The 22,669-nt window shown below is 51.7% G+C and overlaps 7 protein-coding genes across 7 annotated transcripts; 6 read left to right on the top strand and 1 right to left on the bottom strand.

Annotated features, from left to right (window-relative positions):
- Positions 1 to 355: 355 nt before the first annotated feature.
- Positions 356 to 3,403, top strand: APUU_80329A (DDHD family phospholipase; the record flags this gene model as incomplete). Its single annotated transcript, XM_041696597.1, has 4 exons — positions 356 to 1,381; positions 1,429 to 2,710; positions 2,760 to 2,897; positions 2,946 to 3,403. The coding sequence occupies 4 exons, from the start codon at positions 356 to 358 to the stop codon at positions 3,401 to 3,403; spliced, it is 2,904 nt and encodes a 967-aa protein (XP_041562212.1).
- Positions 3,404 to 4,476: 1,073 nt separating this feature from the next.
- VMA16 (H(+)-transporting V0 sector ATPase subunit c'') lies at positions 4,477 to 5,316 on the bottom strand (the record flags this gene model as incomplete). Its single annotated transcript, XM_041696596.1, has 5 exons — positions 4,477 to 4,588; positions 4,645 to 4,953; positions 5,018 to 5,109; positions 5,171 to 5,205; positions 5,259 to 5,316. The coding sequence occupies 5 exons, from the start codon at positions 5,314 to 5,316 to the stop codon at positions 4,477 to 4,479; spliced, it is 606 nt and encodes a 201-aa protein (XP_041562211.1).
- A 513-nt stretch (positions 5,317 to 5,829) lies between these two features.
- RAB6A (Rab family GTPase YPT6) lies at positions 5,830 to 6,720 on the top strand (the record flags this gene model as incomplete). Its single annotated transcript, XM_041696595.1, has 5 exons — positions 5,830 to 5,882; positions 5,940 to 5,965; positions 6,026 to 6,114; positions 6,201 to 6,603; positions 6,662 to 6,720. The coding sequence occupies 5 exons, from the start codon at positions 5,830 to 5,832 to the stop codon at positions 6,718 to 6,720; spliced, it is 630 nt and encodes a 209-aa protein (XP_041562210.1).
- Positions 6,721 to 8,130: 1,410 nt separating this feature from the next.
- Positions 8,131 to 9,230, top strand: APUU_80326A (inositol phosphorylceramide synthase regulatory subunit KEI1; the record flags this gene model as incomplete). The annotated part of the gene is made up of 2 exons (XM_041696594.1): positions 8,131 to 8,172; positions 8,256 to 9,230. 2 exons carry the CDS (start codon positions 8,131 to 8,133, stop codon positions 9,228 to 9,230), a joined length of 1,017 nt encoding a protein of 338 aa, XP_041562209.1.
- Positions 9,231 to 10,280: 1,050 nt separating this feature from the next.
- On the top strand, positions 10,281 to 15,087 carry APUU_80325A (sulfite reductase (NADPH) subunit beta; the record flags this gene model as incomplete). Its single annotated transcript, XM_041696593.1, has 4 exons — positions 10,281 to 10,311; positions 10,410 to 10,549; positions 10,602 to 14,987; positions 15,058 to 15,087. The coding sequence occupies 4 exons, from the start codon at positions 10,281 to 10,283 to the stop codon at positions 15,085 to 15,087; spliced, it is 4,587 nt and encodes a 1,528-aa protein (XP_041562208.1).
- Positions 15,088 to 15,913: 826 nt separating this feature from the next.
- On the top strand, positions 15,914 to 17,088 carry APUU_80324A (uncharacterized protein; the record flags this gene model as incomplete). Its single annotated transcript, XM_041696592.1, has 3 exons — positions 15,914 to 16,478; positions 16,547 to 16,812; positions 16,867 to 17,088. 3 exons carry the CDS (start codon positions 15,914 to 15,916, stop codon positions 17,086 to 17,088), a joined length of 1,053 nt encoding a protein of 350 aa, XP_041562207.1.
- Positions 17,089 to 17,603: 515 nt separating this feature from the next.
- Positions 17,604 to 21,814, top strand: RPO41 (DNA-directed RNA polymerase; the record flags this gene model as incomplete). The annotated part of the gene is made up of 2 exons (XM_041696591.1): positions 17,604 to 18,398; positions 18,464 to 21,814. 2 exons carry the CDS (start codon positions 17,604 to 17,606, stop codon positions 21,812 to 21,814), a joined length of 4,146 nt encoding a protein of 1,381 aa, XP_041562206.1.
- Positions 21,815 to 22,669: the final 855 nt, after the last annotated feature.

Raw genomic sequence — 22,669 nt, 5'->3', positions numbered from 1 at the left:
ACGTGGGCGACGTCATAGGCTCACAAGACTGATCGACAGATACGAAGCAGTCAACTCCACACGCAGCCTCAAGACTCCAAGAGCTCCCTTCTCTCCTAAATCCAGGAACAGCTCTTCTTCTACGCTTACTCCACGAATCAATTCTCTCCTTGGATTATTTCATTTCCGACAGTCGCTCTTAATGTTATCCCTTGCTAGTCGGCCAGCTAGTCCTCGTCAGGACTGAAGGCTCCAGCCAAAGCTTCCGGGCTCCATTTGCTCACCACGATGCGTGTCTTATCTGACTGATTCGCTTCAGCTGTTTTCTCTGCAGGCTTCGGTTCTAGACTTCTAGTGGAAGTCGCCAACATAAACCATGGCCGGTCCTCTCCACACCTACGGAACGACCTGTCTCCTTGCCGATGACGATCCGAATCCCTCTGCCTGGCACTCTCTTCCTCATCCACCTCGGCCCCGGCCTCAGTTCTTCTATGTCTCCTCTCTTCCGATAGACGACCCCTTGAGCTCGCTACCGCCTCCACCGAGCGGTCAGTCCCAACTAGACGACAGGGTACCCCCGCAGCCCTTTTCAGTCAGAGACCATATCGCGCTGGAAGAGGCTTGGTTGTCGATCAAACGTGAGGAGAAGCAAAACAAGCCCGGGAAACAGAAGTCTCGTGACACCAGTGGTGCGAAAGTAAATCCCGGTGTCGCCGTTCCAGGGAGAGAGTCTGGACCAACGGAAGGTCCCCCAGGTAGTCGTGGGGGAGCGGGGACGGGCAGCCAAGGCAGCGAACGTGCCGTGGCATCTTCTGGCTCATATACGCGGAAGCTACCGCAGAGGCCAGTTTCTCGGTCCGATAGCGATGCTGGCAGAGTAGAACAACAGGATGAGGGATCTAAATGGTCGAGCCTACAGTCGATGCCCGATGGGAGTATTGGAGACGGCGTCTCAATAGGCAGTCCGCTGTATCGCAAAAGAGAGATATCCCCGGCAGTCAACGCAAAGAGTGTCCGCCGCAAGATCAGCGATTCAAGGGACGAGAACCCAAATTTAGAAGAAGGAGGCATAGGTTCTCACGGTCATTATTCTCGCGACGTCAGCATCAGCGGGTCGCCTTTCATAAGAGCTCCTGTCACCCAGCCGTCCAGTCCTTTATCGCGATCCGTAGAATCTGTTCCCGTCACGGACGGGAATCAGGAGATCCATGAGCGTCAAACAACCAGTCATAGCTATACTGCGTCTAAACCATCCGGCCTCAGAACAAGCACCTATCAAGACCAGTCGCAAGATGAGACTGCCGAGCATACTGATGCTGATTCGGAAGGAGATGAAGATGTCCAATCAAAAATCCCGGTGGGCGTTTCTCGACTTCATCTCGTCGAATTGCCAAGTCTGAAGGTACTATTTCCCTACTACAACATTGGACCTATACTTATATACCGTAGATGAAACCGATCTATTGGAGCCCGCTTCACGATGTGTCCAATGTTCTTCGCGCTACATGGTTTTACAAAAACACGATGCTGCCGGTGGAAACCGAGCTCGCCAATAAACTGGAAGATGGTTACGTTTATCTCAAACCATGGACCGAAACGTGGCAGGATGAACTCAATAGCTGTGTGGAGAATGGGGCAGACGCTGAGTTGAAAACCGTGCATCGGTTATGGCCCAAAGAAGACGATGTGGTACCAGGCGCAGACGTTATAGCCCAAGAGGTCGAAAGCCAGGACCCGGAATCGTCGGAGTACGTTGATAACTGGGCTTCTGGTGCTTCAGCCGCGCATGAAGCGGCTGTTAAACCCTATATGACATCCAGTGTCATTTATGCCGATGGAAAGAACGCGCAGATCCTTCGACCCAGTCTGCTACCCTCAGTGTCTAGAGGGCGGAGGCCCCTTAGCGCCGTGCGGAAAGGACGTCAGATCGGTATACCTGTAGTTCGTGGTTTCAGTCGGCGCGCATGGGAACGTCTGCACCCGTCAAAACCCAGTCCCGTGGACGTGCGCAACTACCTCCGTGGACCTCAAGCCAAAACAATGAGACCCGGCCGAGGCGGCGAGATTTGCTATGCCTGTGCAATGGAGGAGTCAAGGCCGACGCCAACTGATCTCGTGTTTGTCATTCACGGTATTGGACAGAAATTGTCGGAGCGTATGGAGAGTTTCCATTTCACGCACGCCATCAATGCCTTTCGGAGACAAGTCAATGTGGAACTCAACAGCGAGGAAGTATGGCCACACGTCCGAGATGGCCATGGTGGGATCATGGTGCTACCTATCAACTGGCGTTCAACCCTATCCTTAGAAGACGCCAACCTTGAGTCCCAAGTGACAGACGATCCGGCCACTAATCATTTTACGTTGAAGGACATCACCCCAGAAACAATACCTGCTGTTCGGTCCCTAATCAGCGATGTTATTCTTGACATTCCCTATTACCTCTCACATCACAAACCAAAGATGATACAAGCGGTTGTCAAAGAAGCCAACCGAGTCTTCCGGCTCTGGTGCCAGAACAACCCCGGGTTTCAGCAGAATGGTCGCGTCCATCTGGTTGCACACTCGCTCGGAAGTGCAATGGCAGTAGATGTTCTCACCCATCAGCCGACGAAAATCCCAGACTTTGACTTTCCGAATACCAGTATCCGCCCGGATATATTTGAGTTTGACACGAAGAACCTATTCATCTGTGGAAGTCCGGTGGGCCTGTTCCTGTTTATCAACAAGGGTAAGATATACATCTTGAAGTGGGTATGCGCTGAGCTAACGTATCATAGCGAACCTTTCACCCCGAAAGGGACGTGGTAAACCAGGAAGTAACGGAGACGACCGGCTTCATGGAGTAGCAGGCGATGTAGACACTTACGGCTGCTTGGCTGTTGACAATCTCTACAACATCATGCACACTACAGATCGTAAGTCAAGTCACCACCGCGGCGAAATATTCCAACTAACCTGGACAGCCATTGCATATCGGGTCAACGCTGCAGTCGATAGCGACTTAGCCAGCACTCTAAAACCGGCCGCCATCCCAGGCTCCACGGCATCCTTCTGGCGCTCATTCGGCGGTGCCTTCCGTTGGGGTACTTCGGCCGTCTCCGCCCCCGAGCGACCATCCATCATCACAAAACTCCCATCTAATGTAGAAATGGAGACGCACGATTTCACCCGGGAGGAAATAGCTGAGAAGCGAATGCTCTTGCTGAATGACAACGGGCAGGTCGACTATTTTCTATCTGGCGGCGGCGGAGCACTCAACATCCAGTACCTTAATATGCTGAGTGCGCACAGCAGTTATTGGACACTTACAGACTTTGTGCGATTCCTGGTCATTGAGGTTGCCCGGAAGCAGAGTCGGGATGCTGTCTTGCCGGCGCTGAGGGCGGAGAAGAAGAAAGGGTGGAAATATCATAAAGGATAGTATAGTGGATGTTAGTATATGATTTGTTGTATTTAGCGTTATCTTTTCTTATGGGTAAGATAGAGACGAGTCGATAGATACCTTTATGGAATGATATGAACTATGTTCGTATATAAGTGCCTCCCAATTCCTGGGATTTTAAACATAATTTACTTTTATCGAAGGCATTGGGACGACACGAACTCTGATAGACCTGGGCATCTAGCTTCGAGCATAAAGTATACATGCACTTGCACATAAATACGTGGATCTAATTACTCTTCGACACTCCTGGTTATGCCAATTCAGCCATATTTTTGTGCATCTTGAGATGCCTCGGCTAAGGACCGGCTGCCGTCGGTATAGAGAACGTCCAGGACGAGGGGCAATCAACAAGCCATATATCTCTTAATTATCCTGACATAGCAAGGACAGTATGCTAAATAATATATGCTTAAATCAATTAAGTCTGACCGTCCACTAAGCAGTCAGCAAATCATCGATCCCTTACTATACAACATCTATCGGTCTCCCAGCCATTATATACAACTGCAACCACCACAATAACAAAATTTACACCACTTCGACCGTGTCCGGATCTCCATTCAAAACCATCAACAACAATTTTAAAAATGCCACCCCCAATTCCCCCAATTTTCAACAAAACCCCTATAACATCCACCCTCATCACCGACCCCAGCTACAAACCCCTCCCCCAATCCTCTGCTGAGGTGATCTTCGTGAAGAAAAGGCCTGCGGCGGGTGTGTTATAAACGTTAGAGTGCAGCGTTATAGATGTCTAGAAGGAGTTCATATGGGGGAATTTTCATTCAGTCTATCGTATAGATGGAAACGTCCATTATTTCCGGCGCCTGTACTGTACACCACATCCATCCGGCTCGTCGTCGCAGCAAAACCAAGTGATTACCTATCCATGAATCTCACGCAGACAAAGACTCAACAGCCGAATCGGACCCTTACGCCTCAATGCGCTATATAAAGAGGACAAATTGAAGCCAAGAAATGAGATGAGTAGAAGTCGTACAAATGGGATGCCCCTGCTAGTATGGGCTCTTCTCGCAGAGAAGATTGCCTTATGCCGCTGCTCCGAAATCGGATGCCTTGCCCTGAACCAATAGTCCTACAATGAGACCAAACAGTCCCAAGACTGAACTGAAGATCTCGACGACGAGGATCTTGACGAACCTGTACATAGACATTAGTTCTTAACTCCCAGAGAAATCGGTGACAGGTGTACGAACAAGCTTGGGTCAGCAGCATCAGCAAGAGCTGCACCGCTACCGTTGATACCAACGGAGATACCGCAAATCAAGTTGCAGGCACCGACAGTGATTCCTCCCCAAAACAGCGCATAGCCGGTATAGTGGCTCTGGCGGGAATAGATTTCATCGCCGGGCGCGAGGTTGAGTTTCGCAGAAAAGACAATGGCCATGATGACACCGTAGATAGCGACGACTTCGCAGAAAATAATGGAGATCAAGTTCTTCGTTCGGATTCTCGGAGCCTTGACACCTCCGCCGACAATCGATGAGCCCGTGAGGAAGATACCCCTGAAGACGGCGTTGTTAGCGATTCAAGCCTCGAGCCAACCCATACTACCAGAGTATAGCCTACCATGCTGCACCGACAACCGATAACCCAATGCAGAAAGCAATTCCTAGAGTCGCCCAAACGTACGGAGACACGGATTCGAGAAATTGGCCAACCTAGACCGGGTTAGCGGGAGCCCTGAACTGGAGATATAGGATCGATAGAGCTGCGTCATACATTGAATGCTTCACCCTCTCCATGGAAGAGCATATCTATCAGAAAACATTAGCGCGTGCGTCCTCATCAATCCGAGCAGCCCACTTACACCCTCCGATCACCAGGAATGACACGGTTGCCAAACCGACGGGATAAGTGAGACCCATGATGACCCCCAACCTGGTAGACACCCGCGAAGCTGGAGGATCTCAAAACAAGCAGAAAGGTCTCGAGTGCGAAGAGTGAGACGGAAACGGGGGCTGGATAGCTGTTTGGCGGAGCTCTGGTCTCTCTTCGCCGAGCTGGCAGTGGCAGGAAAGCAACAAGTCGCAGCAGGTGGAGGTCGGGCCGCATTTAATCCGCGCGGCGGCCGCGGGCCAGTGGTCAGTGACCGCTGACTGCGAACCACGGGCCGCCGCCGCTATCAAGCTGGATGTCCGTTCCCCAGACTCCCATGTACTAAAGCTCCCTCAGTCCCTTCTCAATCGCTCTCCCAGACCTCCTCGTACGCCGCTGGTTTGGTCGCAGCCTTCTCTAGGCTCCCTTGTCTAACCAGACATTTCTCTTTTCACATTTGATCCGATTTCTATGACCTTACGCCGTCTTTAATTCTTCTTTCTCCTATTCCTCCCCTCCCACCGCCCGATCTCCCCTGACTCTACATTCTTCATTTGGTCGCCATGTCTTCACCATCCGGTGTTGGGTCGTATTCGAACCCTTTGAAGAAATTCAAGTACGTCAATTAGAGCACACTGGCTTGGATCTGAATATAATTCTGACTTGAGTCTAGGCTTGTCTTCCTCGGCGAGCAAAGTGGTACGGACACCCACTTCAAAGTTTCATAACACTCGCGCATTCCTAATACTCGTCATATAGTCGGCAAGACATCGTTGATTACTAGGTTCATGTACGACTCATTCGACAACACATACCAGGCGACAATTGGGATTGACTTCCTGTCGAAGGTGAGCAACGGACCCCGCCATATTACAGGACAATGGGCGGTATTCGCTTCAAGGCCCGATCGACATGCTGAGACATTTGGTGTTAGACAATGTACCTCGAAGACCGAACCGTACGACTTCAACTCTGGGACACGGCCGGCCAGGAACGATTCCGATCTCTGATTCCTTCTTACATTCGCGACTCCAGTGTAGCAGTCGTGGTTTACGATATCTCAAATGCCAAATCCTTCCAGAACACCCGGAAATGGATCGACGATGTGCGGGGCGAGCGAGGAAACGACGTGATTATCGTGCTGGTGGGTAACAAGACTGATTTGAGCGACAAGCGTGAAGTCACAACGGCGCAAGGTGAAGAGGAGGCGAAGAAGAACGGTCTCATGTTCATCGAGACTAGTGCAAAGGTTGGCCACAACGTCAAGCAGCTTTTTAGGCGGATAGCTCAAGCTCTGCCCGGCATGGAGGGAGAAGCCAACAGGGGAGAAAGCCAGAGTTCGTTCCAACCCATTACAACATTTTTTTATATCATTTACTGACCTGCTTTTTACAGTGATTGACGTTAACATCCAACCCAAAGAAACGACGAGTAACGAAGGATGCGCCTGCTGAGCGTGCCTCTCACCGTGGTTACATCACCACTCACCGCACCATACCAGCTCGGATCTCAATAATGATGGTTGAGATTGTTTATAATATCTGCCATTCTTAAGATGTACATTTTCCTTGCTCATCAGTTGACTAGCGAGTCTAGATCAATGCTGTTTCTCGATGACTGCTTTTGCTCTTGCTACCGCCATTTGAGGCTTATTGGAGGGCGTTCTGCTTGTGTCCAGCATCTCTTCCTTCTTGGGCTTATGTTTGTTAGTAGGTTGGTTGTTTTACTTTAAGACGTCATTTGTATCATGTCCGTGTTGAATTTTGACGAGTCTCGACGCCTACGGAGTCGTAAGAGTAGGAATAGGCAACACCTTTTTCAATAACGGTAGATCTTTTTTGATTTTTATTTTTTTAATTTATTTACTACGTAGCAGATTACGTACCAGCGGTCCTCTGTTTTAACGGATGCGCCCACCTGCCGTGGTATGTATTAATCTTCGTTCGGCGATCATGATATATTGTCTTCAGCAGCACCTTATTTAACTTAACTCTATATTTAACTTTTCTAGAGCATCCCGCTACCACAAATATCCATGGAGAAAGCTGGACTTATCTGCCCCTGTCAGGACACCAACACCGCCCGGTGTTGAATGTGAACCTAGATGTCGGATAGCAGTCGAGATCATGTTATTAGCAGTCGCTTTGCTGCCTCTATGTAGTTCTTGGTCAGATTTCCCGTCTACTCCGCCTTAACTTTCTGGATCTTTAGTCCGTAGTTTGGGAGGCTTACTACAGTGTAAATGCCCATGTTTTGACACTAAGAATGGTGGATGTACAATGGAAAAATGTGCCAGTCTGGAAGTAATATTAAAAATGATATGGTAACGCCCATTAAGTGAGTTAATCAAGCCGCTGCGTCTGCTCTCGTCCAGGAGGTGCTGATGTGCTTAGGCGCTTATGCCCAAGTTGTTTTGAAAGGTGGCTTGGGAAAAAAGACCCACTGGTGAGGCGATGACTTCAGAGGGCTGCCGATTGTGGAAACGAATACGACGGGGGAGGTTCGGCGTTCCGACGAGGAATGGAGGCGAGCAAAGCATAAGGGGGCATAATTACGGCACTGAAAAACAGGTCACCCGCTAGTTTTCCCAGTGCAGACGAGCCTGTGCAAGCTGCACTCTTTTTTCAGCAGGAGAGCAGGTGGTGACGAAATAAAGGGCAACGATCGCCCGGATCGGAGCCACCGGAAGGCCGCGCCCCTGTGCAACTGCAAACTGCAAACCGCAAACCACAACCTGTGCAACTTGCAAGCGCTGTCACTGTCAGCCTGTTTTCCTCTCAGCTTTCTCTCCTGTATCTCGCTCTCCTTTTCATCGATTTTCCTTCAAACCCCATCTGTCGATATCTCCGGCGGTGATATCCAAGATGGGTTTGTCAACTCGCTTCCTCCGCATCCCGCGGCCAGAGGTATGTTGGTGTTCTTCGTCTCCGTCAACCCGCTCCATCGCTAACAGATTATTACCCCGGCGACGGGGTATTCGCAACCACAGACATTCCTCTACGTTATGAGCCTGCAAACAGGCGCTTCGCTGATTACTCTGTCGCTATTACTCAACAAAATTAGCGGTCTTTATGGCTTGCTCGCGCTGCTTACCGGATACCACCTCTCGCCCGTTCAGCTATCCATGTACCTTTACTCTTTGATCGCGCTTGCTATCACAGTTCTGCTCTTCCCACACATTCGAAAACAGTCTCCTTTGCAATGTCTTGCGCTTGCCTGGCTCTATGTTCTCGACAGCGCCATCAACGCTGCTTACACCGCCGCGTTTGGTGTGACATGGTTCTTGGTTATTGCTCAGCACACGGACTCGGATAACACAAAGGCATCAGGCCCGGGAAGTGATACTATGGGCCAAACTGCGGGATTCACTGGCTCTGAGTACGATACGACGCGGTCGGCTGCTAGGGGTGAGAGGAGCGCGGATCAACTCGGCGATGCCGTCACTCAGCCAGAGAGCTTCGAAAGTATTCTCTTCATTTGTGCGCTATGGAGCATTCGCCTTTACTTCGTCTTCGTTATGCTCGCGTTTGCTCGCCATACTCTGCGATTATACATTGCTATGCCTCGCCACACCCAATTACCCACCCATAGCCGAAATACCTCTGCCGCTAGCATGGCCAGCGTTGCTGACATCGACCGCGAACCGTTCTCGCCCTATAGCCCTGATGGACAGGGATGGCAGGGCAAGCTGGGACGTCTCATGATCGGTGTTGGAAGAAATTACTGGCTTGGTGACGAGGATGACGGGACATGGGTCAACATGAGCCACCGATTCCACACTCGCGGAGAGCCTACGGCAGGACCCCCTGGCCCCATTGAGCGGGAGAGACGTCGTCGATCCGGAACGGGACCACCACAGCCCTCGCAGGCTGCCGTCCAAGCGGCTTCTTTACAGCAGCCGGCACATGAGCTGACCGCCGGTCCGAGATTGACCGTCAAGGTGCAAGATTGGGATGAAAGGTAGTTCGCTATACAACCATCCGGTAGTCGTCTGTCCATGGGAAACAAATTTTTTTCCCTTTGGACAGAATGTGTACCGGCGACCTGAAATTTCAACTGCCGCATTTAGCATTTTCTTGCTACCTACACACACTGCATACTTGGTCTGCGATTTTGGTTTTATATGCCGTGACGATATATATAGCCTGGTTGGGAATCGGACGGTCGACTACGTTGGCAGGAACTTTCGACAGATCCGTACCGTCTGTTATCCACCACGGTCACAACTCTTGGGAATGGGAGGGCGTTAGGTCTCAAGTTCATAAGATATTTGGAGCACGAGTGGTAGCTCCATGGTAAACAGAAGCACGGCAGCCTTATTTGGTTGCCTGGGGCGAACCGTTCCCCCAAGGTCCTGGCACCTAGGACTTGTACATTGATATGACATCGATATGGGTTTGACTTTTCTTTTTACGGCGTTGGAGAGGATCTATAATTGCCCCATATTGCCAATGAATACTCTGTATCGTACATAAGAATGTGTATTGCTTTTAATATTTCGATTTGCGGGAAAAATATCTAGATCTGTGCCCTACTCCCTTAGCGCTCTTCAGATAAAGGTTAAAGCTCGGTGCGAAGACCATTGGAGTCCGGTCACCTGACTTGTGTCGGCTGCTGTGCTCGCGCTCGAGTCACGGGAACCCCGCACTTTGCCCGAAGAGGTATGTTTGTCTTAAAGACGACAGCCTGTTTGCATCGATGTCGTGATCGAAAACCAATCATTGATTCGCTGTTCAAATCCCGATGGCGGAGAATCGTTCAAAAATGTCCCTGCGGAGCGTGTGAATCGTCGCCCGCAGTTGGAGTTGAAGAGCTTTGGGGAAAAAAATAACTACTTTTAAAATATCATACGCCGTTTCTCTCCTCTTCTCCTCCTTCCTTTCAATCACACTTTTCATTGCCCTGATTCTCTGCACGGAATCACCGTATGCGGTGATATCCAACCCCTCCGACCCTACCCTCTATCCCACCCGACTCTCTGAGACTCTCCGCAGTGCGGCCGGCAATCGCCAATATGGCTCCTATTGCAACTGCTGGCGAGGCCGGTAAAATCCCCTCCATCGATATTTTTTTTCTTGAGACCACGGCCGCCATTCTGGCTGTAGGTTTTCGAAATGAGTTCAATTGGCTGATTTGGTTATAGTGGCGAGAATCGCCTACCAAGCCAGTGAGGTCGTCCTCTCCGTCCAGCCATCACTTCAGAGTGATTCCTGGTTCTCTCAGACCTTGAAGAACCTGAGGGCTACCGGGTCCCGTAGCGTCATTCCTGAGGGTGTACCAGAGGTTAGTTATTTCGGAACTATAGGATTCCATGGGTTATTGATCATGGCTGCAGGTTGTCTCTGTTCGGTACAATGAAGACCCTCTCCTCTCTGCCTTCCACCCTCTAAAGACCGGCAAATTCGTCTCTGCTGTGACAAGCTCGTCCGTTCTTCTTACCTCAATCCCTCACCTCTACCGCCTCGCGAACTCCCCCGTCGTTCTCCACGTCGCTTTGGAACCCTACCCCTTCCCAGACTACTCCGCCATCAGCTCCATCCGGCAATGCGGCTTCACATTCTTGCACTCTGAGACTCTTCAAGAGGCCCAGGACATTGCGCTCACTGCGCATGCTTTGGCTCGCAAATCCGGGAAGGGTGTCATCCACTTCTTCGACCCCGCCAACTCGGCCAACGATGAGCCCATCGAGCAGGAGAACGCAAATGCCTTCAAGTCGCTTCTAGACCTGGGCTCTGGTGCTGTCTCACACTCAGAGGGACATGGTGTGGAGACTCTGTACACAGACAGTGGCCGCATTGCTACAGTGTCTGATGAGACCGTGGAAGCCCCAGCTGCTGTCGGTGAGGGAGCTGCCACTCCTCAGCAGCCCTCCCAGACGCCCTCCAGCCGCAGCGTGGCCAACTCGTCGGTTGGTTCTTCAGTTCGTGATAGCAGTGTTGACAGCCGTGCAACTAGCTCAGCCGCTACCACCGTGGATGGCTCTGTGCGTCCTGTGAGTGCTGCTGATATCTTTGCGTGGACCAACCAGATCTGGAAAGTGTTGTCGGAGACCGTCGGCCGTAACTACCGCGCTATCGAGTACACTGGCCCGTCTGATGCCAAGGAAGCCATCTTTGTGTTCGGTTCGACTGGCGTGTTTGTCGATGTTCTCGGAAAGGAGGATGTCCCTGCCGAACTAGCCAACATCGGTTTGATCACTGCCCGCCTTTATCGTCCTTGGGTTGGCTCCGAGATTTCGCAATCCATTCCCCAGTCAGTCGAGAAGATTGCTGTTCTGGAGCAAGTCCGCAAGACTACGAGATGGGGTCCCTCGTTCATGGACCTCCTGTCCAGTCTGACACCCGCCTCCGCTGGCGGACGTAGCCCCCAAATTGTTGGCTACAGACTCGGCTACGTTGAGCCTTCGACTGCCTCCCAGGCTCTTCGTGGAATTGTCCAAAACTTGAGCTCTGATTCCCCTATCCAGAACCTTGAGATTGGCAGCTCCAAGGTCCCTACTCTTCAGGCCGCTCTTGAACAGCCCCGTATTGAGAACGCGTACCTGAAGATCCTGAACCAGCTCTTCGGCGAGCGGTTATACCTTGCCAACCAGCTGGGCTCGAAGAACGCCGGCATTTCCTCCACGATTGCAGCAAGCCCCGAGTACGGTTTCGGTTCATTGATCGCCAGGAAGGAACACCGCAAGCGTTTCGTCCGTGAAGTTGAGGATGCGTCCAAGTCCAACAGCTTTGCCACCGAGGTGGTCAAGAAGTGGCTCGCAGACTGGGCTATCAATGCTACGGATGCTATCAAGGCCAACAAGTTGGCTCCTGATGTCATTTCCCGCCTCGGCAACGATGGCTCTACTCTCTCCAAACAGCTCTTGGACTCCAAGAAGCTCTTTTACAACGAGTCTCAATGGTTGATTGGTTCTGATGCCTGGTCTTACGATCTTGGAAACTCCGGTGTCCACCACGTGCTTGCCTCCGGAGCGGATGTCAACATGCTCGTCATTGACTCTCAGCCCTACTCCGAGCGTGCCGCCGCCGACCCCAGTCGCAGAAAGAAGGATATTGGATTATACGCTATGAACTTCGGCAACGCGTACGTCGCCTCCGTTGCTGTGTACGGCTCCTACACTCAGGTTCTCCAGGCTATGGCCGAGGCCGAGCAGTTCAAGGGTCCTTCCATCGTTGTCGCTTATCTCCCGTACAACCAGGAGAACGACTCTGCCCTCACTGTTCTTCAGGAGACCAAGAAGGCCATCGACCTTGGTTACTGGCCCCTGTACCGCTGGAACCCGGCCAACGAGGACCAGGGTGAGCCCAAGTTCGCTCTGGACTCCGAGCGCGTCAAGCGTGAGCTTGAGGAGTTTCTTCGCCGGGACAACCAGCTTACTCAACTCATGAACCGTCAGCCCAAGTACTCTCCCGTTCTCTCTGAGTCTTACGGCACTGAAGTTCGCTCGCTCCAAAAGCGCAAGGCCAAGGACTCCTACGAGAAGCTGCTTGAGGGTCTTTTCGGTGCTCCTCTGACCATCCTATTCGCCTCTGACAACGGTAATGCCGCGACATTGGCGAAGCGTCTGGCAAACCGTGGCCGTGCACGTGGTCTGAAGAGCATTGTCATGGCCATGGAAGACTACCCTCTTGAAGACCTCTCGACCGAGGAGAACATTGTCTTCATCTCCAGTGTCGCTGGTCAGGGAGAGTTCCCCCAGAACGGTCGTGCCCTGTGGGAGTTCGTGAAGAACTCTGGTGACCTCGACTTGTCTACCATCAACTACTCCGTTTTCGGTCTCGGTGACAGCCACTACTGGCCCCGCAAGGAGGACAAGATCTACTACAACAAGCCGGCTAAGGATCTTGATGCTCGCATCGCCTTCCTCGGTGGACGTAAATTAACGGACATTGGTCTTGGTGATGACCAGGACCCCGACGCTTTCCAGACCGGCTATTCCGAGTGGGAGCCCCGTCTCTGGCAGGCTATGGGTGTCGACAAGGTCGAGGGTCTCCCTGAGGAGCCCGCCCCCTTGACCAACGAGGACATCAAGATCCAGTCCAACTTCCTGCGTGGTACTATTGCTGAGGGTCTGCTTGACGAGAGCACCGCGGCTATCTCTGCCAGCGATCAGCAGCTCACCAAGTTCCACGGTACTTATATGCAAGATGACCGTGACCTCCGTGATGAGCGCAAGGCCCAGGGTCTTGAGCCCGCCTACAGCTTCATGATCCGTTGCCGTCTTCCCGGTGGTGTCGCTACCCCATCTCAATGGTTGCAGATGGACGCCATCAGCAGCTCTCACGGTAATGAGACGATGAAGCTCACAACCCGTCAGACCTTCCAGTTCCACGGTGTTGTCAAGCGCAACCTCCGTGGCGCGATGCGTGCTATTAACAAGGCTCTTATGACCACCATTGCCGCCTGCGGTGATGTCAACCGTAACGTCATGTGCAGTTCTCTCCCTGAGCTTTCTTACTACCACCGCGAGGTGCACGCCGTTTCCCAGAAGATCAGCGACCACCTTCTGCCTTCCACAACTGCTTACCACGAGATTTGGCTCAAGGACGAAGATGACAAGAAGGTCCAGGTCGCGGGTGATGCCATTGTTGACAACGAGCCTTTGTATGGACCTACGTACCTTCCTCGAAAGTTCAAGATTACTATCGCCATTCCCCCTCACAACGATACCGATGTCTACGCGCACGATATCGGTTTGATCGCCATCAAGGGCGCCGATGGGCACTTGGAGGGTTTCAACGTTCTCGCTGGTGGTGGTATGGGTAGCACTCACAACAACAAGAAAACGTACCCCCAGACCGGCCGCATGTTCGGTTACGTGCCAGCTGATCAAACCCACATTGTTTGTGAGAAGATTATGCTCGTCCAGCGCGACTACGGTGACCGTAAGAACCGTAAGCACGCTCGTCTGAAGTACACCATTGATGACATGGGCGTCGAGTCCTACAAGGAGAAGGTCGAGGCTCTCCTTCCTGGCAACCTGCGCTTCGAGGAGCCCCGTCCTTTCAAGTTCGCCTCCAACATCGATACCTTCGGCTGGCAGAAGGATGAGAAGGGTCTCAACCACTTCACCTTCTTCATCGAGAACGGCCGTATCGAAGACACTTCCGAGTTCCGCATGCGCACCGGTCTCCGCGAGCTTGCGGAGCTCGACAAGGGCGAGTTCCGTCTCACCGGTAACCAGCACTTGATCCTCTCCAACGTCAAGGACGAAGATCTCCCCGCTATCAAGGAACTGATGGCCAAGTACAAGCTCGACAACACCGCCTTCAGCGGTCTCCGTCTGTCATCGTCAGCCTGTGTTGCTTTCCCCACTTGCGGTCTCGCCATGGCCGAATCCGAGCGCTACCTTCCCGTCTTGATCTCGAAGCTCGAGTCAACCCTTGAGGAGGCAGGTCTCGCGCGCGACAGCATCGTCATGCGTATGACTGGTTGCCCCAACGGTTGCGCCCGACCGTGGCTCGCCGAAGTCGCCTTCGTCGGTAAGGCGTATGGCGCCTACAACATGTACTTAGGTGGCGGTTACCACGGACAGCGTCTGAACAAGCTGTACCGCTCTTCCATCAAGGAGGATGAGATACTCGACATCATGAAGCCGCTACTTAGGCGCTACGCTCTTGAGCGCAACACCGACGGCGAGGAGCCCGAACGATTCGGTGACTGGCTCATCCGTGCTGGTGTCATCAACGCGACTACCGATGGAACCAACTTCCATGAAGGAGTAAGTTATTCCTCATAAACCCACTCGGGGCTCTATATAATCATTCATATGCTAACACAATCGCAATTAGGTTGCCGAGGAAGACGAAGAAGAGGAGTAGACGACTGCAGATGCACATAGATAAAACGAAACGCGGTCACGGTCTACGTCCTATTGTTGTTATATTGCATATCTCACGATTGTCATGTTATTCTGACTTCTTTTTTTTGCGCTTTTTAGATTACCAAATTCCCTGTTTGCTTATTGGTTTGATCTGACTTACTTGGATATACCATGGTTATCAAAAATTTCTCCTAGTGAATACGATTTATGTTAGAAATGTCCTCTGTTACTCTAGAATATTTGCATACAAATATATTGTTGGCGAAAGTAGTTTACGATTGTTATTTCAATCTGGAGGTCCGAGTTTGTTGTTATTCGCTGAGTATAATTGCTCCAGAGGCGAAGTTCCGAAATATATTTAGCCGCATGCAACTGATTTCCGAGCCCATGGTGCTAGTACGGACTTTCAAATATCCAGTTAACTCAATTAATCCTGGGGATAACTGAGGGGACAGATCTGAAAATACCCTCATCAGAGGACATAAATGATAGAATTAATGTCCATTTGCATGCTCATGGCTCTGGATGGATGCTCCGTTGTATGGATGAGTAATCAACCACCACCCAACTTATGTGCTAGGCGGACAAGAATAACTGCCTATTGGAGAAGGCGGTACTGAGCTCAAATCTTTCTGCCGTGCATTTTTCAATGATTCAAGCGGGAAAAAAAGTAGGGCCATTCGCTTGCACCAGCCCTCCTACTCTATACAAACGATCTGGATAATGAAATGACGTCCTTATAACCTTTCAGTGCTATTGATCTCAAATTAAACATTTCAACCCCCCACAAATAGGTGCTGCTGCACCTCCATCACACCGCCAAAATGTCACAACCACGAACCGCAACACCCCCCTCCAACCCACCCCGAACAACAGCAGAGCCCGGCACGACCACCGCCACCTCCTCAGAAGAAGACCCCGTCATCGCCTCCTACGACATCTACCTCACAAACTCCGACATCAGCCGGTACGTCCTGCAATACCTCGACCGTCCAGCAGGGCACGCATACGACGAAACAAACGGGCAGAAACCCACGTCTTTGCGTCTGAAGCGCGATACGGGCCTGGTCGAGGTCGACGTGCCGATTAACACGCGGCTGAACTATGATATTGGGAAGGGTGTCAAGTACGGGGATGCGTTGAAGAAGAGTAAAAGTGCGCGCGAGGGCGGGGCGTATGGTATGGCTGGTGGATTTAGCGTTAGTGGGCAGCAGGGAGGCGGACAGGGACAGGGGAAGGTTAAGGCAGAGGATATGAAGGCGGAGGAAGGGGTGATGGGGATGGCGCCTGGGGATCAGACGCCGTTGTTGAAGGTGCAGACTCTGGGTGGACGGATTAAGACGCCTGAGGATGGGGATCCGGTTTATATGCTTGCTGCGTTTCGGGGGAGTATGTATCCTTTCTTTCTTTTGCGCATTTGGTGGATTATGAGGCTAACTAATGCTGTCCTTTTACAGGTAAGCTACATCTTTCTCCGGTTACGGCGGTTGTACAGTTGCATCCACAGCTTCATCATCTCGATGCGATGGATGAGATGCCGAAGGGACGGTCTGGGAAAGGTCGAAAAGAGGGCGAGGAAGAGCGGCCCGAGGCGGACGCTAGAGCCGTTGATGTCAAGGTTAAGGGCGCGGAGGATAGGGATGTCACGGTGCCGGGAAATCTTGACCTCTTGAAGAGGATGCAGGATGAGCGGTGGAAGGGCTACGACTGGGTTGATGCCGAGGTATGCGGCTTCTTTGAGTATGAACGCGGAGACAGAACACTGACTTTGGGCTAGAACGAGGAATCGTGGCAAATATACGACAATTACATGATGCACCAGGATGTGGAAGAGCTGCCGCAGCTTGAATCTGCGATCAACGGCGAGGACTATCTCGAGAAGATGAGCGCGCCGCGGATCGACCCGGCGCGGCCGGAGTTGACTGGGTGGGCAATGAAGCAGAACCGGATGAAGCAGAGGGCTACAGAATCATCGGGAAGCAGCACTGAGGAGGGCTAGACAAACATATGTAGATAAAATGAAATGACTGCTCACGAATTCTGATATTTTGTCGACGATTGTAAGCTCCCAAGAAGGATACAGATCGCGTGGTGGATAATTGCAGTGGAGCAGCCTGATTGTGATCCGCCAATGGAAGTGGATGGCAAATGGAGTGTCAGCCGTCACGTGACGTAGTCACCCTTTTCGGGCCAGAGTATTTTTCACTCCGGAGCGAATGTTGCCCGTCCTTACTTTTGCTTCAATCTTCTCATTCCTCATCAACCCCTACCTTCCTTCTTTTCGCAGACTTGCTGGAGCGCGAGCTGAGAAAGGCCGTGGGACGTCTTGTCAGTCTGGATTGACAGTCTCCTGCTGAGAGGGTGTTGAGCGTTTTGTCGACCTTGTTCCTGCATTTGCGTCCCATTTAATTCTTCTACCTTTCATTCTCTTGTCTCATTTAATTGCATTATATCTTTTCCCAACTTTAATCACGATTGTATAATACTTTTCTCTTGTTTAATAGCGTCCTCATTATGTTGTCCCAACTTGCCCGACAACGAAATGTTGTCTCTCAGCTTCGGCTTTTGAAAGGACGCTCTCTACTGCAATCATCGGCCAAATTACGCCATCATTCCCAGACGAGTCGGATCAACGCACTGCAAACTTCAGCAAATAATCATTCTCCAGACACTCGCCGACGTAGGTCCTCTTTCCAGTCAAGCCGCAATCTTGCCACCGCCGCCGACCCCGTACTGGACCACCAATCCCTCTCTTCCGATCTACACGCAGAGCAGCAATGGAGCTCTCTGTTCCCTTCTATCCCCGAGACCTTCGATGCATCGTCCCTTGTAATTGTGGACGATCAGTTACAGACAAGCCCAAGGGTCTTCAGGAAGATCAGAGGTGTTGGCGGCGATGAGGATGAAATGATGTCCAACCTGGATCTGTCGCTTAAGGTTGCCCAGTTCGACCGCGCTTCGAATCTGATTAATCGACTACGGGAATATCACCCTATCGGTTCTCCGGGTTATCTTAACCTGCACAACAGGCTACTCCAGGCCATGGTTACTCATATTGTTCACACCGGCGACAAATCGCTGGTGCAGCAGATGCAGAGATGGTTTGAAGTGGACATGCCTTATGGTGGAGTTGAGGGAGATGCGACGACCTACGCGATCATGATTCGGATGGCCTTACGTTCGTTTTACGGCCCCAAGCGGGAGCGAGCTGTTCGCCGGTATTGGCAATTCGCGAAACAAGCCCATGTCGAAGAAGAATTATTAGCGGTGCCTGTTCTCGAAGAGCGTGAGCTCGGCGAACTCTCCCAGGTTTGTTTCCTCCCGCTCCGTATATTGTTATCGTGATACTCTGATACTGACTTTCTTTGCGCTAGATTTGCGCTGCCGATCTCAGGCAAGTTGCTATCGACAGCATGGGTTTATCGACTGGAGGTATGACGACTGAGAATGGGCCTGCGCCAACAGAGGCCAGACCATTCGAGGAAGCGGCAGAAGTTAAACCCGTCCCACAGAAAGGACTTGGTCTTTCCTCTCTAAAGGATTCAATCGCGCTATTCTCGAATGACCCTCTCCCTAGAAAAGTTGGTGTCACGGATATTGAAAGCAAGGAGCTATACCAGCAACGCCGGCAACAACAACTCGAAGCGGACGTCATGCAGTCGGCCCTGCATCGTTGGCGAAAAGAGAATGAGACAATCCAGCAGGCGAAGCCCGACGCTAAGATAGGCGGAAAGCATCTATCACCGATAATTACTCGGTGGCATGCGGATCTTGTGTCTAGGATTCAGGAGGAACTGAATTTTATTAAGGAAGCAGAGGCGAACCCCATCGTCACTAACGAACAAAAAGAACGATGCGAATACGGCGTTTACCTGCGCACCCTTGAACCGGAAAAACTCGCAGCTTTGACGATTCTGACGACCATGGGTGTTCTCGTTCGCAATGGGTTGGAAAAGGGGATCAAGCTTGCGCCGCTTGCAGTCTCTCTCGGACATGACTTTTACGATGAGATGATGTCCGACAAGCTTCTGCAGGCCAAGAAAAGGTCTGAGAATAATCTACAGCGTTTTCAGATGCTTAAGAAAATGCTTTCTGGGCGCAAAGAGAAAGACAGCAGAAACAAGTGGAACCACCTGCTTCGGAACATGGAGAAAGAAGAGCCTGACATTGTCTGGTCAACATCCCTCAGGGCGAAGCTTGGAGCTGTTTTGTTGAGTCTTCTTTACGAGGTTGCTAAGGTCCCTGTCGCTGGTGAAATGGACAAGACGGCAAAGGATCAGAAACGGAAGATAACCATGCAGCCCGGATTCCAACATTCGTACCAAATCCACTGGGGCAGGCGTAGCGGTTATATCCATGTTCACCCGGAGCTGGTCAAAGTCATCACGAGGGAGCCGGTCTCAGATTTGCTGGGTCGTCATCTGCCCATGATCTCCAAACCGAGACAGTGGACAGGCTACAAAGACGGCGCTTATTATCTGCACCAGAATCGCATAGTCCGCACCACGCCAGGCGAGGCTTTGCAACCGACGTACGTGAAGGCGGCACTCGAGAACAACGGCCTGGAGAGTATACGCCAGGGTCTGGACATTCTCGGTGGCACAGGCTGGGTCATCAACCGCGACGTTTTCAATGTTATGCTCGAGGCATGGAATGGTGGCAAACCTATCGCTGATCTCGCACCGGCCGAGCCAGATTTGCCCTATCCGCCAAAACCATCACCCGAGGAGGGCTACGAAGCTGAGAAGAAGTGGAACATCCTTGTGCGCGACATTGAAAACCAAAGGAGTAGTTACCATTCTCAGCGGTGCTTCCAGAACTTCCAACTGGAAGTGGCACGTGCGTATTTGAACGAAACTTTCTATCTTCCTCACAATATGGATTTCCGCGGTAGAGCGTATCCGCTTCCTCCCTATCTCAACCAGATGGGCGCCGATAACGCACGTGGCCTTCTCCTCTTCAGCGAGGCCAAACAACTAGGACAAAATGGCCTGAGGTGGTTGAAGGTCCAGATTGCAAATCTTTCTGGATTTGACAAAGCTAGCCTCTCCGAGCGTGAACAGTTTGCTATGGATCACCTGGACGATGTGCTTGATTCCGCTAACAACGGCCTCCATGGCCGGCGTTGGTGGCTGAAAGCCGAAGATCCCTGGCAATGCCTGGCTGCCTGCTGTGAGCTCCGAAATGCCCTCCAGCTTCCGAACCCCGCCGAATATGCGTCACGTTTGCCCATTCACCAGGATGGCTCTTGCAACGGCCTACAGCATTATGCTGCCCTCGGTGGTGACAAAATCGGTGCACAGCAGGTCAACCTTGAGCCCTCCGATCGCCCATCAGATGTATATTCCGGTGTTGCGGAATTCGTCAAAGAAACTGTTGCCCGAGAAGCGGCACAGGGCAACGCTACTGCGAAGATGCTGGATGGAAGGATTACTCGCAAGGTTGTCAAACAGACAGTCATGACCAACGTTTACGGTGTTACTTTTATCGGTGCCATGAAGCAAGTTCAAAAACAGCTGGTGGATCACTACCCCGACCTTTCTAGTGAGCAAAAGAGGATCGGCGCCTTGTACATTGCTAGGAAGATTTTCGAAGCCCTTGGCACAATGTTCAACGGAGCCCATGACATCCAATACTGGCTCGGCGACTGTGCCAGCCGCATTACGCAGTCCATTCCTCCGGAACAAATCGAAGCCATAGCCAAACAGCTTATGACCCCGAATAGGCGCGGCAGCAAGGCCCTCAGCACGACGGAGCAAAATAACCCGAACTCTCACTTCCGCTCAACAGTTATCTGGACAACGCCTCTGGGTCTGCCCGTTGTGCAGCCGTATCGGTCTCGGGTATCACGCCGTGTCAACACATTTTTCCAGGGTCTGAACATTGTTGAACGCGACTCCAACTTTGTTGTTTCCAAGCGGAAGCAGCTGCAGGCATTCCCTCCCAACTTTATCCATTCGCTTGATGCCACCCATATGATGTTGTCCGCCTCTGCCTGTCACCAATCTGGTCTTACATTCTCCGCCGTGCACGACTCGTTCTGGACCCACGCCTCTGATGTCGACTCGATGAACCAGATTCTCCGTGAGGCATTTGTCAAGATGCACTCTGATGATGTGATCAAGAGGCTGTCATCCGAATTCAACGTGCGATATGGCCGCAACATGTTTTACGCAAAGGTGCCGGCGGTAAGCAAAGTCGGGAAAGCGGTTGCTGCCTTCCGAAAGAGAAACAAGAAGAGAAACTCAAGAATGCATGAGCTTTTTGACGAGCACAAGCGGCAGAAATTGCTGAACTCGGACGACCCTGAACTACAGGCCCAAGGTCGTGCGATGGAGACAGCGGCGAGTGTTTTCGAACAAGTTGGTGGAACAGACAGTGATCTATCCATCCACAACTCTCTCGGTGAAACAGCTGTTGGACACGTCCCCGAGGATGTGGAGGCTGCGGAGAAGAAACTCGCGGGCCTAGAGACCGACGGATCGGACCCGGCGATCGCCAGTCTTCTCGGGAACGATTTCCACGGAGACTTGGAGTCGAAGGTCGACGTGGCGGAGGAAGGGGCCGAAGCGGAGGAGGGAGTGAAAGCGGAAGCGCCCAAGAAAAAGAAGTCGCGCCAGGCTCAGCACGTTTGGCTGTGGATGCCCCTTCGGTTCCGCGAGGTGCCGAAGAAGGGCGAGTGGGATCTGTCGCGGATCCGCGAGAGCAAATATTTCTTCTCTTAATTGCATATAATCACGGACTGGCGCTTTGGGCAAAAGTACATTAGGGGTGAGCTATAGTGGCGTTTGGGTTTGTTTGATATTTTTGTCCGTCATTGGCGGCTATGTACATTATGATATCCGTGTATGAGTACCTGTATATACTAAAGACAACTGACATACTATTCAACGTTATAAAGTGTAAATTTCTTTGCATTTTCTCCTGGTGGGCAGTTCGGTTAAACGGCGGAGACAGACAGTCTGGGGTAATTTAGGCAAAACTCGGCTGAAGGGACGGGTCTTGGCTGTTGACCTGAATCATACTCCGTGCCCTGCGAGTAGCGTCACAGTGCTAAATTACAGGAGGCGACATTGTCAAATTAAGTTTCCTGCTTAGGTCCTGGTAATTAATCTCAAGTCACCAACTCGCCATGGCGTTTAGTGTTCTCTGCAGGCGAACTCCAGGATATCCCTGCCTGAGGCTGCGATTTCCCCACCTTTTCCAGTCTTCATTTCTCGGGTTTCTTCCTTTTTTCTCCTGAGTTGCATGGACTGTTCGACTCGCTTCTGCTTCTTCTCGAGTTCCTGAGTTTGACTGCGGGGATCCTTCCTGTTTTTGGTGACTGGACGCATGGCCTGACATCCTCGTGCTCTTGGCGACCCCCGTCTCCCCATCCATCCCCATCCACTCCTGCGATCTCGGCTCTGGGGTTAGCTTGCATTTCCCTGGTGTCTACTGCCTTGTCTCTTCGCTGCCTACCGTCGTAGCCCCCTCTTCCGTTCTTGCGTTCCCGGGTCTCTGCCGGCATTGTCCTGCCCAGCTCTCCTCACTCTCCTCGTTGTCCCCACCGCTTTGATCTTCAACTGAATCTCTGTCAG

The sequence above is a fragment of the Aspergillus puulaauensis genome, chromosome 8 (genome assembly GCF_016861865.1).
Source record: "Aspergillus puulaauensis MK2 DNA, chromosome 8, nearly complete sequence".
NCBI classification, from domain to species: domain Eukaryota; kingdom Fungi; phylum Ascomycota; class Eurotiomycetes; order Eurotiales; family Aspergillaceae; genus Aspergillus; species Aspergillus puulaauensis.
The sequence above is the reverse complement of the archived record's forward strand: the minus strand, read 5'-3'. Positions and strand labels throughout refer to the sequence as shown.